Here is a 17,166-nt window from a genome sequence, read left to right on the forward strand (position 1 = left end):
AAAGATTTTAAAATAAAAAAGTCCTGCTCTATTAAATTATTAAATTAATAGCTGGCCTGTCATCTTGTCTAAGTGTAGTTAAGCAATTTGCGGGTTCCCATGTGAAAACAATCTTGTTAACACAACAACCTCTACCTGAATTGAAAAATAAATCTGTGTCAACAGTAAGATCTGTTCCATGAGAAGCCATAAAGGAAAAATGTAAAGAACCTGAATCTTAGCACATACACACAAATCACCTTCTCATCTAAATGAATAAATGAATGAAGTAGGAAGAAAACTACCAGCCAATAGGTGCTGCACATGAGGTCTGTGAAAACTATAAAATAAGTGATGTGAATAAAGAATTGGCTTTTCCCGCATGAAGAAAATGGAGCCTCAGCTGCTTTATTACATCTGATGAGCCGAGGCGATCGAGGGAGGGGGAAAAGGAGGCGGCCGAGCCCAGACGGGACTCGAGAGACGGAAAACACCAAGTCGGGAACGAACAGCCCGAAGCGAAAGGAAATTCAATCAGTAGCGAAAGGAAATTCAAGCAGCCGGCCGGGCAAAATACACAGAGACAAGAACCGGCAGCGGAGCGGGGACAGAAACTAACACAGACACAGAGAAATATGCATAGAAAAAAGCACAGAAGCAAATAGAGGAATAAACACAGAAAGAAGCCCAGAAACACGCCCAGCTCCCGGGAAGGCACCCCCAGGGGTGAGGGAGCATGGACCGAAAAATGCACTGCGGGCACTGAGCCGGGGGAAGCAAAGAGCGCTCTCAACACCCGAGGGGAGTGTCAGGAACCGGAGATGGGGGAGACACCATCCCGAATGGTGGCAGAGCACGGCCGAGAGCCGGGAAATACATCCTGGGAGGGGAGAAGCGGGGAACGGGCTGGACAACCATGGAAACAACACCGAGAACCGCGGAAATAGATGGTGTGAGGAGAGAACGGGCTGGAGAACCGCGGGAATAGCACAGATCCAACCCTGAGCCGGGGAGATCAGCGGCCAAAGAGTCCTGAAAAATGCGCTGTGCGAGCTACGCGCCGCGGAGCGTCACAGCCGCGTAACTGCGCACACAGGCCTGAGGAGTAAAGCCAGGGCTTTTGCGTTCAAAAACTACGCGGCGGAAAATACGCGCCGCGGAGCGTAACACCGGCGAAATTACGCGCCTACTCCGCGGAGAAAAATCGCGAATTCTGAGAGCAAAAACTACACGGTGGAAAATTCGCGTCGCACCCGCGTAACTACGCACATACTCCGCGGAGTAACGCGCAGAGTGAGAGATAAAAACGGGGTAAAAAAAATCTGAGCTCGCGCATTTCAGCCGACAAAAATCGTTACCTACGTGGTATTTTATTACAAATCCGTTTTAAAAAATGACAATCTGCTGAAGGGACCGCAGCTGCGGAGGCTCCAGAGACCTCTCGGTCACTATCTCCTGTGTCCGTTTCTGTTACCTTTTAATTCCGTTTTTCGTGTTTAAAAGACAATTAAAGAATGTTATATCCACTTTGAGACTGTTTTCAACCTAAACAATGTGAGGACAAAAGCCGGGAGACGCGAGCTCTAAAATGGTTCCGGCGGGAAACAGTGTGCTCAGGCGGTGGGGTTCCGGCTCCCGCTACACGGGGGCCGCGGTCGTCCCGGTGATCGCGGTGTCGGGTGGTGGCCGCGGTGGCTCCGCGCGGGTGAGTTTGATCCTCCAGAAAACCCCCGAGCCCCGGTCGGTTCGCAGCTCCATAACGGAACGCGCGAGCTCGGCAGAAGGCAGAAACCGGAGCACATTTCCTGCAACACAGCTCCTTCAATTAGCTGAAGGTCCCATTGCCGTTCCCTCCCGGAGCTCACAGTTCTAATGTTTTTCCCTCCCGGAGCCCTCAGCTCCATTGCCGTTCCCTCCCGGAGCCCATGGCTCCATTGCCGTTCCCCCACAGAGCCCACGGCTCCAGTGCCGTTCCCCCATAGAGCCCACGGCTCCAGTGCCGTTCCCCCATAGAGCCCACGGCTCCATTGCCGTTCCCCCACAGAGCCCACGGCTCCATTGCCGTTCCCCCACAGAGCCCTCAGCTCCATTGCCGTTCCCCCACAGAGCCCACGGCTCCATTGCCGTTCCCTCCCGGAGCCCTCAGCTTCATTGCCGTTCCCCCATAGAGCCCACGGCTCCATTGCCGTTCCCCCACAGAGCCCACGGCTCCATTGCCGTTCCCCCATAGAGCCCACGGCTCCATTGCCGTTCCCCCATAGAGCCCACGGCTCCATTGCCGTTCCCCCATAGAGCCCACGGCTCCATTGCCGTTCCTCCACAGAGCCCACGGCTCCATTGCCGTTCCCTCCCGGAGCCCTCAGCTTCATTGCCGTTCCCCCATAGAGCCCACGGCTCCAGTGCCGTTCCCCCACAGAGCCCACGGCTCCATTGCCGTTCCCTCCCGGAGCCCTCAGCTTCATTGCCGTTCCCCCATAGAGCCCACGGCTCCATTGCCGTTCCCTCCCGGAGCCCTCAGCTTCATTGCCGTTCCCCCATAGAGCCCACGGCTCCAGTGCCGTTCCCTCCCGGAGCCCTCAGCTTCATTGCCGTTCCCCCATAGAGCCCACGGCTCCATTGCCGTTCCCTCCCGGAGCCCTCAGCTTCATTGCCGTTCCCCCATAGAGCCCACGGCTCCAGTGCCGTTCCCTCACGGTCTCGCTTTCCAACAGCCCCGGCCGGCCCCTGCATTGGCGGCAGGTGGGAGCCACAAGCGCTCTCTGCCTTTTTAACCTTTCCTGTATTTTTTTTTTCCCGGCTTCCCCCCTTTTGCTACATGCGCTCTTTAGAGGGTGTGGGGTTTTTTTTTTGGTGTGTTGCTTTCCCCCCTCAGCTTTTCCACCCCCGGGGTTTGTTTGGGGAGCGGTGGATGCAGCAGCCCCGGGAGCGCTGGGGGCTGTGCCGGGCCTTCTCACCAAAAAACGGAGTAGTAACAAAACTACCGCCCAATGGGTGCTGCACACGAGCTCTGTGAAAACTGTGTAAAATAAGTGATGTGAATGAAGAATTGGCTTTTCCCGTATGAAGGAAATGGAGTCTCAGCTAATTTATTGCAATAGACCTATTCTGAAGTCTGAGGTGGCTCCAGTGCTGAGCTGGTGTGTACTGGCACTTGCTTTCTGCATCCAAATTCGATGTACAGACCCTAGTTTTTTATTTTAATTTATGCGTTGCTCCTCTTTCCTCTGGCACTGGTCACAGAAATCCCAGTCCTTGTCCCGAGCGTTCAGCTCTCCCTGCACACGGACACAGTGTGTGTCCCTCCTGGAGAGCAGGATCACACCCTGAGCCCCAACACACCCACACAATAACAAGAGTACATAGTGTGTAAGAGGTCCTACAAGTATTATTTTATTTCTTCTTAATTTTTTTTCTTTTTAAATACTATGTACAATCTGTTTAAAGCTTGTCAAAATGCATGGGCTCCCATTCAATGGAGCTGTGCAGGGACATAGATTCAAAACAAGAATAAAATCTTTACTGTTCATCTTCATAAGACACTTACTTTTTCCCATTACAAAATACTTTTAAGAATAATAACATTTATAAATGTATTTATATTCAACATCATATAAAATAAACCAAGATTTATACTCAATTCTAGACTTTTTCTTATTTCTTTTTTCTTGCATGGACTATATACAATATATACAGTAACTTCTCATTGTGTTTGTCAAATCAGCCTGATTGTACCCACCAGGCTTTAGCTTATATGTACAAATATGCTAAAAGTGCAAGACTTTATTATTTAAAGCTGCCTGTGTTTTCAGAGGTCTGGAATTGTGTGGAATTGTGTGTATTTCTATATAGATATACATCTGCATACATAGAAATGTATATTAAAAATACGTATATCTGTATATAGTTATAGTATATAGGTACTTGTGTACCAGAAAACCTCAGAACATTTATTACTGATAGGTCAACACTGACCCTGGAGGCCAACCCTGCTGCCATCAGTCATGTCCCTGCCCTCTGCTTGTCACTAACGAGTCACACTTAGATCTCTTGTGAACCAAACCCACCAGCAATCCTCAATTCCAAATGAGTCATAAAAGCACAGGTCATCGCTAACACCGAGGTAAACAAATACAAATCAACCTGAATAAAGATTTTTTTTTTTAATCCATCTATTTTTTTTTTTTTTTTGGAGAGTGACAATTTAAGGCAAAACGCCCCTGGCCCTGGTTCAGCCTTGCCCTTGGCTGGATGCAGACTGAGCAAAGACCAAGCCATCCCCAGAAAGGGTGGGTGGGATTCTGTCCTTTGGAGCATGTTGAGAAAACAAGGCTCTACCCGTGGGCAGTGCCTGGGACTGTGCAGCCCCCAGCAGCAGCAGCAGCAGCAGCAGCAGCAGCAGCAGCGAGGGGGCACCTGGGGGGGCTCTGACAATGAGGGGGGGCACGGGATAAAGTGCATTTTTAGGTCTCTGCTTTTAGCAAGGCTGATCTAACATGTAAACATCCTCACCAAGCTCCTGTGCTCTTGGCTGTGAGCTGTGAGCAGGGGCGGTGCTCCTAGCCCTCTATCCCTGCAGCCCAGGGCCAGGGCTGTGCCCATCTGCTGCACCCACCGCCCCCCACCTCCCCTGAACCCCTTCCCAACCCTATTTTTTTTTTTTTTTTTGGACTCACTATCAAAGCCACAGCAATGCCAGAAAACTGCTCTGCCTCAGCTACCTCCCTAGCAAGCCCTGTTAAAAAAAGACACCTCTCCCCAAGCACCACCAGCTGTGAGATCCATTTGATTGCCAATCCATGGCTGGGCTGTGTGGTGATGGGACATTGTACACCAGCCATGGGGATGTGCTGGGATGATACAGGTTTAATGGGGAAGCCAGGGAAATCATGGCCTTTCCCTCCAGCCAGCCACCCTGAGCCACAAACTGTGCAGTGCTGGAGCACTAACACAGATAGAAGTGTTAGCCTCCCCTCTAATGTTATGTGCCAAGGCTATGGTGAAAAAATCCCACAACCAACTCCCATGAGCACTCCTGCTGCCTTAGGATGGGGAGAGGGAGACCCTAAAAATATGCATGCTTTAAAAACAGAAGTTTCCTACCCTGAAGGCTCTGTGCTGGCAGCACAAACCTGCAGAGCAGGAAAGGCCCAGATGTTTTATTTCAGCTCCAGATTGCCCCACAGAGGCAGGTGTTCCAAACCCCACTACCAGCAGTGAGCTGGCCCATGGCTCTGCTACAGCCACGATTTCTTGTCATGGTTTGAGATGGAGGGGCTGACTCAGGCTGTCCAAGAGCTGCTGCTTGGCTGCCCAGCACCCAGGGGCTGCCTGTGCTGTGTGGGTCCAGCCAGGGACTGTGCTGACAAGGCACAAGCCCCAGTACTGGACCTCTCATTGCTTCCATTCTGTGGCCAACTACATTCCCCAAAATGCTGCAGGTGGCCAGCTCTGAACCCACCATCCAATACTGGACCCCTCATTGCCTCCATTCTGTGGCCAACTACCTTTCCCACAATGCTGCATGTGGCCAGCTTTGAACCCACCATCCATTCCATCTGGCACCCCTGGCAGCTGTGCATTAATATCCCAGTCAAACTAACCCCTGCAGCTGCTTTTGCCCAAGGGAGGGGACCCATGAACAGCCAGGGGTTGGCACAGGTTTGTTCATAGACCCACCTCTGCCCTGGCCAAAACACCAAAGCACCCTAAGGGCCTTGCACCAGTCCCTGAAAGCTCCTGGCTGACCCCATCTCCAGCAGCCTGTCCTCCCACTGCCACTCCCCCACGCAATGTGGCACCCCAAAAAACTCCATCCCCTTCCCCAGGAAGAACTGCTGGGAAACAGACCCTGGTGTGCAGGGCTGGAGGAGCTCTGCTGTGCCCTTTTCTTGAAACACAGGGCTGCTGGCAGCTGCTTGTGCCAAAAGCTGCTCCACCAGTAACATCAGGAACACCAGCTGCTGCAGTGCTGCCAGGGGCGCAGAAAGTGGCTTGCAGAAGGAAAAGAAGGGAACAACAACAACAACAAAAATACCCCAAAACATAACTAAAAAAGGAAAAAAAAAAGGCAAATCCAAGCATTCTTTGCTTGGTTTCAACAGACATTAGGAACTAAACATTAGGAACTAACTCCTCTCTAAACCTTGCTCTGTCTGCCAGCTGGAGCTTTACTGCTAGATGGACCTGGTCCTAACTAACCACTGCCTTGCAAAGTTTATAGTAATGGCCAAACCCATCTACATTTGGGCCCTAACAATGCCCAAAGTTAGTACTCAGCTACTAACACTTCAAAAATGTACTTTTTAATTTTTCCTTTGGAAAGACACAAACAGTAGGGACACTTAACTATACACCCACTGAGGAATAAACTGGTTTTTCAATTCATAAATATAAACTTACAGTTAAAAAGTGACAATTTACAAAAATACAATTTATTGCTGACCCTATGGGCTTTGTAACATTGTGTGTTGTGATTATACATTTTGGGTTCGCCAAATTGAAACATGACCTAGCAAAACCACAAAGTTTGCTGTCATCTGCTGTTCTATGCATGTTTGTTTGGTTTTATGTATAGAAACATATGCACCTACATCACTTGAAACAAAGCAAAACAAAATAAAAAAAAAGGAGTAAAGATTCTTTGTCTGTAACCTGAAAAATATTTGGCTACAGGGAGTAAAAACCATACAAATTTCTCTTCACTTGTTAACCAAAAATAAAACTTGACAAATATTGTACTAGCTGCGATGTGAGCTGGTATAACAACAGTAAGAAATTCAGGCAAAAGTGGTGTTATGTAAATTAGCAGCATTATCCAAACTCCTGGAAAAAAAAACCTGCGGGACTGAGGTATAGAAAAGGAAAAAAGAATTCACAATGGACCTACTACAGCAAAACGAGTTATGTACACGGTAATCCAATGGTGTCCTGCGGACTGGTACAGTCTATGTGCTCCAAATGCTGGGCTTAAATTCACAGTGACTTTCAGCATTGAAGTCCTGAATGGAAAATGGTTTTTTTTTTCCATTGCAAACTGAGCTTCATGTCGGCCTGATGCCTCTCCTCCCTGCAGCAAGGAAGTTATCACTTCCAGCAGCACCACGGCGCTGGGCCAGGGTACTGCATCATGGACTGGCTGCATGGAAATCCCAACAAACAGGGCCCTTGCAGCCATGCATCCCTGTCAGGGATCATCCCTCCAGCCACCACCTCCGCACGAGCCCGACCTCTTCGGGGCCGTGCTCCGACGGCGCCGTGCTCTCTCTCTCTCTCCCGCGTGCACCCAGGCGCGGGGACTGCAGCCGTGAGCTCCTAGTCTCCCAGGACACACCTTCAGGGCAGCTGCATCTCGGGCAGGTCAGGCAGGTTGCAGGGCTGGCCCTGCGTGTGGTGGCTCTGCTGCTGCGGGTGGAGGAAGTAGCTCAAGGGGTTCTGCTGTGGAGTGTGGGGCGGCTGGAAAATGCGCGGCGTCGGAGTCCTGGGCACCAGCTCGGGGCCTTGCATCTGTTGGGAGACACAAATCCGAGCAGTCAGAGCTGCCCAGAGTCACCCAGCTGTCCCTCCCCTGCTGCAGGGCTGACACTGAGACTCGTGGCTACGAGTGTGTGCACCAAGTCCTAAACTTTAGGGTAGGAGCTGTGCTCCTCAGGATGCTGTTGCTGTCAGCTCTGGAGAGCACAGAGGGGAAGCAGGACCCATCTGTTCTAACAGGCTCATTGAGCCCAGCAGGAACGGAGACCCCCAAAAGCTACTTGTCCATGAGGTACAATCTGGAGGGTGTGCAACTTTCATGGGAAAGACCTTCAAACAACCAAGGAAGGTCCCTGAGTAACCATGTACCCACCCATGGCTGGTACCTCAAAGACCCAGGCTTACTGTTTTACCCCCTGGTAGAGGCACTGTGCCACCAAACTCTGGTTTACTGTGACCCTGGAGCTATTTATCTGTTCCAGCATCATCACTCTGCTGTCCACACTAACTGTAGTGCAGCCCATGAGGACACACACTCAAAGCAGGGACAGTTCATGCCCACATGTGCTGACAACAGCGATTCATTTCTCACTCTAAATCCAGTCCTGCTGTGTGGCTGCTTTCAGCTGTACCTACTCCTCTCACTTTCTTTTCTCCTATCTTTGCCTGGAGGACTGTAACTTAACCTCTGGCATCCAGGCAAGGCTTGGAGAGCGTGCTACTGATGAATTATTAGTGTCAACAACCTCTTTCCTTGGCAATGTCACTGGGTCAGCATGTACTGATGTAAACTGTGTGTTAAAAAAACAAAATCACCTTGTTCACAGATGTGTGTTGTGAAATACCCATTTATTAAAAGAAAGCTGTAACAGCAGCTGATAAAAACCTTGCTCTGATGAGATGTAACAGCAGGAAGTACATTTTCCAAAGAGCTTCTCTCTTATAATTTTTCATGACTACAGGAAGCTTCCCACCAGAGCTCCTCTGGACGAAAAGCTGCGTTTGAAATCTGGGTACTTCTTCTGTACACTATGTGATAACAGAATTTGTTGGAAAATATGGCCCTGAGTGGGTGCAGAGTCAGCCTGGAAAGGCTGAGCACCTGGCTATGTGGAGATACAACAGGAACGCAAAGGCTTGATCAGCCAGATAAGCTCCATTTCTGTCACCCTGATCTTTTTCAGCCTTCTGAGGCTTGCCTTCTTGTAGTGGAGTTTCTCACAGATTTCATGTAAACAAAAGTGATGTTACTGTAACTATCCTTTGTGTTTATCATTCCTCTCTTGAGGAGGGACAATTGATAAACTTCTAGTTTCACCATTGTGGTTGGAGAGGTGGGAACCTCATCCTCCAATCCATGGTCATTGTCCAAAATCTATATAAACCCAAGTAAGAAAATAAACTTCCCTCTTTTTGCCCTGACGACCTGACTGCATGTGTGTTGTTCTTTTTGTCCTATAGCGACACATTTCTTCAAAAAACCCCAACCCATCCCTGTGCCTCCTCAGAAACCTCCTCCTGCTCCATTACCTGAAGGTAGAGGCGGTGCTGCTGGACCTGCTGCTGTGGCCACTGGTGCAGGTGGACTGGGCTGCTGGCCTGGTGGGCAGTGAGCCCGGGGTGTGGGATCATCAGGGACGGGGAGAAAAGGGGCGCTGGGGCTGGCGGTCGCGCGGCGCTGCAGGTCACCGGCTGCACCTGGGCTGGGGGAGGCAGGCTCTGCTGCTCTGCAACAAACCTGTCACAGGGAGGAAAACCAGGGCTCAGAACACACCCTCAGCCACCCTCACTGGGAGCCCAGCTGCTGCAGGAACCAGCCCGGAGCAGGGCTGCTCAAACCGTGCAGACCTTGCTGACAGGAGGCCCCAGGTTCCCCTCTGCCCACAAAGCACGGACTGGAACTGCTGAAAATTAAGGTTTTTTAAAGCTGTACATTTTCTCTATGTCTTGGTCAAGAATTTTATGCTTTGCAAAAGCCAGAAAATGGTTAATATTTTTAAATGCACCTTATTTATCATAAAGTTCTTTGTAATTAAAAAATATTCTCATTTTTCTCCTAACTGGCTGAACTTCTGTTTCATTTCAGACTGAGTCTGTCTGTGTTTGCATGACCAGGTCCAAGTCTTCCCATGTCTTCTGCAGTGGCATAAAGTGTCCTGCTAAGACACTTAAGGAAAATAAGGGCAAGCAGAAAATAAGGGCAAGCAGAGACTCACTTTCCTTGCTGTCTGCTGGCACTGCTCTGCACGGGCTGGCAACTGCTGTTGGCTGTGGGCATCATGGCCTGGATGGACTGATCCAACAGCATCCTGTGGTGGAAGGAAAAGAGAGGATCAGGGAAGGGAGAGCTCTGAGCTCCAAGGTCCTGTCAGTCTGCAGAAACAACTCCTTGAAAATCCTCCATGAGAGCAGGTAAACCACTACCTTGAAAACAAGCTAATGAAATAGGATGCTTCTTATCACCTCACATCTCTCCTGTGAATACCTCCTGAGAAGATTGGGATTGTTGAGACTGGAGAAGAGAAGGCTCCAGGGATATCTTATACCCCCTTCCAGTACCTAAAGGGGCTAAAAGAGAGCAGGAGAGGGACTTTTGACAAGAGCATGGAGCAACAGGATGTGGGAGAATGACAGAGGGCAGGGTTTAGATTAATTTATAGAAAATTTAAACTGACAGAGGGCAGGATTAGATTAATTTATGGAAAATTTAAACTGACAGAGGGCAGAGTTAGATTAATTTAAGGAAATATGGAGAGAAGAGGATTTAAGGCCCCTGATGATACAGCAAGATGTGCACAGCACACTGGGCTCATCCCTGCACAGGGAACATCCTTACACTAGCTGTGGGATCCCAAGCCCATCACTCAGCCATGCCTGCCCTCCTTGCTGCCCAGGTGCTGCTGTTTTCTGTCCCTGCCCCCAGGATGGTGGCAGCAGGGCTGTGGGTACCTGAGGCTCCTGTCCTGGCTGTACTCAGCTGGTGGCTGCCTCTCACTGCTGTCCGTGGGCACCTGTGCAGCCACAGCAATGGGGTGTGTTTGGGAGAACACCATGGGGTTGCTGTAGAAGGGCACTGAAATGCTTGTCTGCCCTGGCACACACGTCTGCTGGCCTTGGCTTCCTCTCACTGGGTGCTGCTGCTTCTGCTGCTGTGCCTGAAATGAAGACATAGGTACCCATGTAAGTTTGAAAGCTCCTTGATGGAAGGATAAAACAACCACTTACAGTGGGCAGATGGGAAAATGAGAAGGAACAATAGGATATTGTCCCTGAACACAGCAGTAGGAACAGTATATCAAGACCATCACCCCATTAGCGTTTATTCTCCCTGCAGGGCAGGTGTTGGCATCCCCAGACAGTCTTTTGAGAAATTACAGTACAAGGGTAAGGCCACAAAACGCTTGAGGAGGAAGAGAACAGCTTAAGAGGGAAAGTGCAAATCTGAAGTCTCCAAGGAAAGCATCTCATCTGTCCTTTAAGGTACAGTTTTGGCCCTTTTTGGTTTTGAATAACTCAAGTCTTTCCTCATCTTAATAGTGGGGATTTAGGTCTAGTGATGACAAAATTGTTTTTCCAAGACTCCTCAGGTAGAACAAAATTAATATTTTAAAATGATACCTACTCCCATTATACAAAACCACAACTTTCCCAGGCTGTGAATGAGCTGATGAGAGCCCAGACCTCCCATTCACTTCCTCCCCAGTCACCAGCAGGGCTCCAGCAGTCTCTGGGGTTTAAATGCTTTTTGGCTACCTGGTTTATCATTTTTACAGCTGAGTGACATTGCTTCCAACTGACTCCTGACACAAATCCCTCAGTGCCAGCTCTGCAGTAGAACCAGCACAGAGGGGATGGGGTACCATGGGGAGGAGTGACATGGAGTGTTTGGGAGCTGGGAAAGGGGATGATGACAATGCCAGCGACCTGGGGGACTGTGCCACAGGGGTCCCTGAGGAATGGGTGTGGTGACAGCAGGTGGGTGCTGCAGTAGTGCTTTGTCCCCATGGGGGCTGGCTGCTGTGACTTCTTGGCTGTGCTCTGCCTGGGTGTCCCCTGCGGCCTCCGGGGGCTCGGCTGCTGCACCGTGTTAAAGACGACAGGGATGGGCTGCTGCATCAGCATCTGTGGGTGAGAAAGACACAGGAGATGGTGGCTGTGCTGCCTGCCAGGAATAACACTGCAGCAGCAGCACTGTCTCTAAATTCAGTGGCAAAATGGACCATGAGTACATAAAATCAAAGCTTGTGTCGAGTATTTATTCAGAGCCAGGACTGCTCCAGCTCCATTGTGCCTGCTGTGCTGTGCAGGAGTGGCAGTGGTGATTCAGCAGCATTAACCAGACATGAGACCACCACGCTTTTTGTGCATGGGGGACTCTGGATTAATTTGGGATTGCTTTTTTTTCTAAATCACAGAAATTACTGATGCAAAACTCAGCCAGATATTGACCTCACTCATCTCTCAGGTAACACCACTCCCACATCTGCAACCAAGTTACCAATTTGTCAAGAGTGCTTTTGCCACAGACAATTTTGTTACTGCTCCGTGTGCTCAAAAGAAAAGCAAATGGCTGGTGAGTTTGGGAGCACCAGGGGCAACAGGTACCTGCAGGTTGGAGTCCTGCACGAGCTGCAGCTGCTCCTTGATGACATGGAGCTCCTCTTGCTGTGTTTTGATGTCAGCTTGCAGGATGCGAGTCCTCTCCTCCAGCTGCTCTTTCAGCTGGTGCATCATCCCCAGCTGGGTGGGGAAATGGTACACTGGCTGCAGAGAACACAGAAAAAGGACCACAGGGTAGGACCAGTCCTGCTACTCACACCCATAGCAATGCTGGATTCAGAAAAATGAACTGCTTTTTGGCTTTTGCCATAAAAAATATGATGCTGACAAGAAATGGCAGTTGCATATTTAACCAAAGTGCCACTGTAGCTCCAGAGCAGCAGCACATCTGGCTCACATGCAGCGCCTCCCTCCAGGTGTTGGTCTTTATAATTTCTGCATAGATGAAGTGTCTGTACACAGGACTCTCCTGTCCTCCAGGATAACACCCAGCTGGTTTGGGCCCAGTTTTATTTTGTGGCAGACATTGCATCCAAACCTTTGCCACACCTCCTGGCTGGGTTTTTAATTGTACTGCTGCTGTTATTTGGCAGATGCCAGGCTCAAGTTAAGCTGCAATTCCACCTAGGGAATCCATTGTTCATACCCACACTGGCCATTTTCAATCTCTGTTTTATGGTCTGGATATTTACTGCACTGGCATCAAAGCCCTGGAAGGACAGACCTTGTCATTATGGTTTATGACTCACTTTTCTTGGGTTTTTTGTGTTCATTTCTTTTCCTGGCCTCATTCAAACCTTCCATGACATCCCCTTCCTCTAGTACAACTCTTCAGCAGTGTATCAGCCTGTAGTAGCTGCTGAAGATTCAAGGAGAAACCATCAGCAGCCCACAATGCTTTTGACAAGTGTAAACCTTCTCCTATGGTATTTCTTTGGATGTCCCACCTGCTCTCTCTGCTCACTGAAATAAGTGGTTGAGTAAGGTTGTTGCAGATAAATCTCAGGAACAGAAAGGGCATAAAAACCTTTGTTCCCACTCTGGGATGAGCCAGCAAGGATGTGAGAGCAGTGAACCAAAGCCACCTAGGCTGCCCTGCTGACAGGACACACCAGTGCACTGAACAAAAACAAACCACATACCATGACAGGGTGCTGGGAGGGCACTGCCAGCTGGGCCACGGGGTGCTGAGAGAGCTGCTCACCAGGGGCCTGAGGAGTGCCTAGGGCCTAGAAATGAAAACTTTGCCTTACTGTAGGTCCACAGCACCTCTAGTGCAGAGCTGCTGCAGCTCATACCAGGGATGAACAAGTGCAGGGAATTGGGACAACTGAGATTGGAGACCTGAGGATAAGCCTGAAGGGAGAATTTAGGCTCCTGCACGCCCCTGGTAATTTCAAGTCCTTGGTGTCAAGCACCCATTTTGGATAAAGGCCATCTCATGCGTACAAACCCCAAGAAAAGAGGGTTGGTGGTGGTGTGAAAAGGCATTTTGGCTGGAGGAGCCAACTGAATCCTGAAAGAAGGCACCAGAGGAGCCCCTGGCATCCCTCCAGTGGCTCTGCACTGCGCAGGGAGCCCTAGCACACCCAGACTGTGGCGTCCAGCACCTCTGACAGTGAGACCAAAGCTCATTTTGCTCATTCCCCTACAGCCTCGGGAAGGCTCCTGCCCCTAGCCCCACTGACCTGAGAGCTCCCAGCTGCTGCCAGCCTCAGGGCTGCCTTGTCCCCCGGAGCGCCCGGCGGCCGCGTGGGAGTGCTGGTGTCTGTGCGCCGCACCGAGGACGTGGCTGCAAGAGAGACACCCCCTGTCACACACACACCCTGCCTGGGGGCTGCAGCCCTGGGCACTGAGAGGTTCAGCCTTTCTGTGCTCACAGCCACTGACCCCCAGGGAAACACTGTGTTTAACCTGAGGCTGTGGAAAAGGCTTCCAAAATTGAGTGACAGCACTGGGATTGTGGGTGTGGAGTTTGGATAGAAGCGTGTGATGTCACAGAGTGGAAAACATAAGAGTTTAAGGTTTTAGAATATAGTAATATATATATAAAGCAAGATGGAGGTTTTAGGGTGGAGGCTAGTCCTTTTTCACCTTCTTCATGGGTCTGGGTGGTATTTTGTAATTGGATAGAAAAGTCCACACCTGGATACCCTGGTTCAGAAATTCACACATGCAGATGGGGAGTGACCCAAACAGTGCCAAAGTGGGTCCTCAAACGCTCCTTTACAGGCAGTTTGGGTCTCTGCCCCTCTGTGGTCCCTGTAGCTCCCCACCTGACTTGCTGGGTTCCCTCCTGATGCCAGCCCCCTGTTCAGCCTGCCCTCTATGGGCGTATCCAGAGGAGAGCCCCACTCCCCCCATGGCAAGTATCTCAAGAAAAGTCCCCTCAGTTTCCTGCCCATGACCCACACAGGGCACTGCAGTCATCTTGCTGCCTCCCCCAGGGCAAGGAGGGCACTGCTGGGAGCTGGGATGAAGCTGCCAGCAAGGCAGGCATCCTTCTGTGCTCCTTCTGCAGGGATTTCACATGAGACACCCCGCAATAAAATTATATTATCCCAACATAAAACTTTTGTCAGTGAGCTACTGAGTCACCTCTGGTCCCCAGACCCACAGCAAACAGCCATGACCCCCAGCTGGTGACAAGCCAGGGGAAATCTGCTCTCACACAGGCAGTGGGTTAAGAGGGAGGAGGTGGCAGGTGGCTCTGCTGCTGCTGTGTCACTTGTCATGACCCGGTTTGCAGGTCCCAGTGCTGAGCACTCCCCTCCCACCCCACCTCAGTCCCTTCCAGCTGAACAGCAGTATTTTGGAGGCTGCTCTGCCCTCCATCCCCCTGCCTGCACTCAGCTGGGCTGGCCCTGCACCTACAGGTGGAGTTGGAGAGGGTGGTGTGCGAGGAGCAGCGGGAGCTGTGCGATGACAGGGACACTCCCTCCCGGCTGGCGTCCTGGCTGCTGCCACACTGCCCCACGTCCAGGAAGCTGCTGTGGCTCTGCAGGGAGAAAAGAACAAGTGGTGAATGAGATCCTCAGCAGCAGGGAATGGCCCTGGAAGGGACCTCTGTTGGAACCCTGGGCACTGAGAATTTCAGGCTTTCTGTGCTGACAGGCACTGACCCCCAAGCAAACACTGCACTGACCTGAGGCTGTGGAAAAGGCTCCCAAAATTGAGTGACAGCACTGGGATTGTGGGTGTGGGGTTTGAATAGAAGTGTGTGACATCACAGGGTGTGAAACTTAGAGTTAAGGTTTTAGAATATAGTAATAGATATAAAGCAAGATGGAGGTTTTAGGGCAGAGGCTGAGTCCTTCTTTTCCACCTTCTTCTTCACAGGTCTGGGTGGTGTTTTGTAATTGGGTAGAAAAATCCACATTGTGGGCCATGGGTGGTTGGTTATTGGGTTAAAAGCAAAAACAGTTTAGGTGTCATTTCATAATTGGACAGTTTGTGCTTAAAAGACCTTGTAGAAAGATAGAGATGGAGCCATTTTTCACTTTTTTAGCCAGAACTCACAGCTTGTGAGACTGCAACATGGATAAGAATTAATGAACAACTGAGTCCAAACATGAAACAACATCTCTTGTGCAATTAAGCCTGGCTCTAACAAGAAAAAGAAGATAAAATGCCACATTTTAATGGTGCCCTGTGTGAGGATGGAACTCACAACCTTCAGAGACCTCGACCTCCTTGAGCTCTTGGAATGAGAAGGGAATAAAGAAAAGGGAGAAGAAAGAACAGATATTTCCCTAAGGTTGGTAAGCTATTTCTCAGTTTGGTTTAAACATCTCCTCATTCAACTGTGAAGGAACAGGGTACCTTTAGAGAAGAGGATGCCAGTTCAATTGATGACTCTTCCAGGCCAAGATCTCGCCTTCTCTCAGCCCGAACTTCTGCATAACTAAAAAAACCCAAAACAAAGATTTTACAGCTTCTGTCCAGGTAAACTGCCACAACAAGAGTACATTCATTTTCTAACCTGATGATGATGAACAAGAACTGGGGTTTTTTTGCATGGTATGTGCAAAAAAAATGCCAGTGCCTTGGGCAGGATGAAGTCAGGTCCCTCCTTCTGAGGGTGCACAGAACTGTGCATGCAGCAGAGTTAACATCCTGCACTCCAGTGCAGGCTCCAAATACAAACAGGCAGCTGCACAGGTGCAATGTGAAGTGCAGGAACCCCTATGAGGTGCCTCTCAAAGTGTGTATTTTCTTTCCTTACTTTTTTTCCCTCCAAAATAACGAAATATTTACAGTAACCAACATGATTCACGACTGGGATAAATTGGAGAGGATGTTTCAAAGACTCTCTGAGTGCCCATGGATTGTGGGCACTGAGAGGTGCCAGACTTTAGGGTGATGAAATATTAATGAGCTGCAACCTTCCTGAGAAGCAAGAGAAGCTGCTGAACCGACCTCACTTATATCATCGTGGCAATGAATTTTCCTGAAACAACGTTTTTACCTTGTGTGCTTCAGCAACATATTTTAAGCCTGAACTATCTGAGACAGAATTGAACTTGAAAATTTAGGACTACATCATTGGGAAAGAAGGAACAAGTTCATGCACAATAAATCCAGTCCTTAGAGTGAAGCTGAATTCCCTGGAGGATGGCAGAGACAAGACAACTGAGAAGCAATCTCTCTCTCTCTGTAACATTTGCTCATGTTAATATTTCATATATAGTTTATACCACAGATCACAGAATCAGAACCAATAGAATTTGGGTTGAAATCAACCTTGAAAATTATCTGGTTCCAAGCCCTCTACTGTGGGCAGAACACCTTCCACTAGACCAAGGTGTTCAGGGTCCCAGCCAGCCTGGCCTTGAACACTTCCAGGGATGGGGCAGCCACAGCTTTTCTGGGCTTCCAGTGCCTCACCACCCTCACAGGAAGAATTTCTACCTGATCTAAACCCATCTCTGACAGTTTAAAGCCATTTCCCCTTGTTCTACAACTCCATAACTCCTTCTCCAGCTCCCTTGGAGTTCCCTAAGGCACTGGAGGAGGCTCTGAGGTCTCTCTGGAACCTTCTCTTCTCCAGGCTGAACAATCCCAGCTCTCTCTTCCTGTCCTCACAGGAGAGGTGCTCCAGCCCTCTGAGCATCTTCATGGCCCTCCTCTGGCTCATTTCACCAGACCCACATATTT

General features: G+C 49.8%; 1 protein-coding gene across 3 annotated transcripts in view; it reads right to left on the minus strand.

Moving 5' to 3' along the window:
* Positions 1–3,180: 3,180 nt before the first annotated feature.
* Positions 3,181–17,166, minus strand: part of PASD1 (PAS domain containing repressor 1) — a 34,913-nt gene continuing 20,927 nt past the window's right edge. For 2 of the 3 annotated variants that reach the window (XM_083876284.1, XM_083876285.1), the window contains 10 exons: positions 15,832–15,913; positions 14,884–15,007; positions 13,698–13,801; positions 13,152–13,238; positions 12,055–12,213; positions 11,374–11,571; positions 10,399–10,604; positions 9,666–9,758; positions 8,980–9,187; positions 3,181–7,482 (listed from right to left, as the gene is read on the minus strand). In XM_083876284.1, coding sequence (XP_083732410.1) covers positions 7,312–7,482; positions 8,980–9,187; positions 9,666–9,758; positions 10,399–10,604; positions 11,374–11,571; positions 12,055–12,213; positions 13,152–13,238; positions 13,698–13,801; positions 14,884–15,007; positions 15,832–15,913 — 1,432 coding nt within the window. In that variant the 3' untranslated portion in view covers positions 3,181–7,311. The remainder of the gene's footprint in view (positions 7,483–8,979; positions 9,188–9,665; positions 9,759–10,398; positions 10,605–11,373; positions 11,572–12,054; positions 12,214–13,151; positions 13,239–13,697; positions 13,802–14,883; positions 15,008–15,831; positions 15,914–17,166) is intronic. The other variant, XM_083876286.1, reaches the window with a different exon arrangement.

The sequence above is a fragment of the Zosterops lateralis genome (genome assembly GCF_965231275.1).
Source record: "Zosterops lateralis genome assembly, chromosome: 21".
Classification (NCBI taxonomy): domain Eukaryota; kingdom Metazoa; phylum Chordata; class Aves; order Passeriformes; family Zosteropidae; genus Zosterops; species Zosterops lateralis.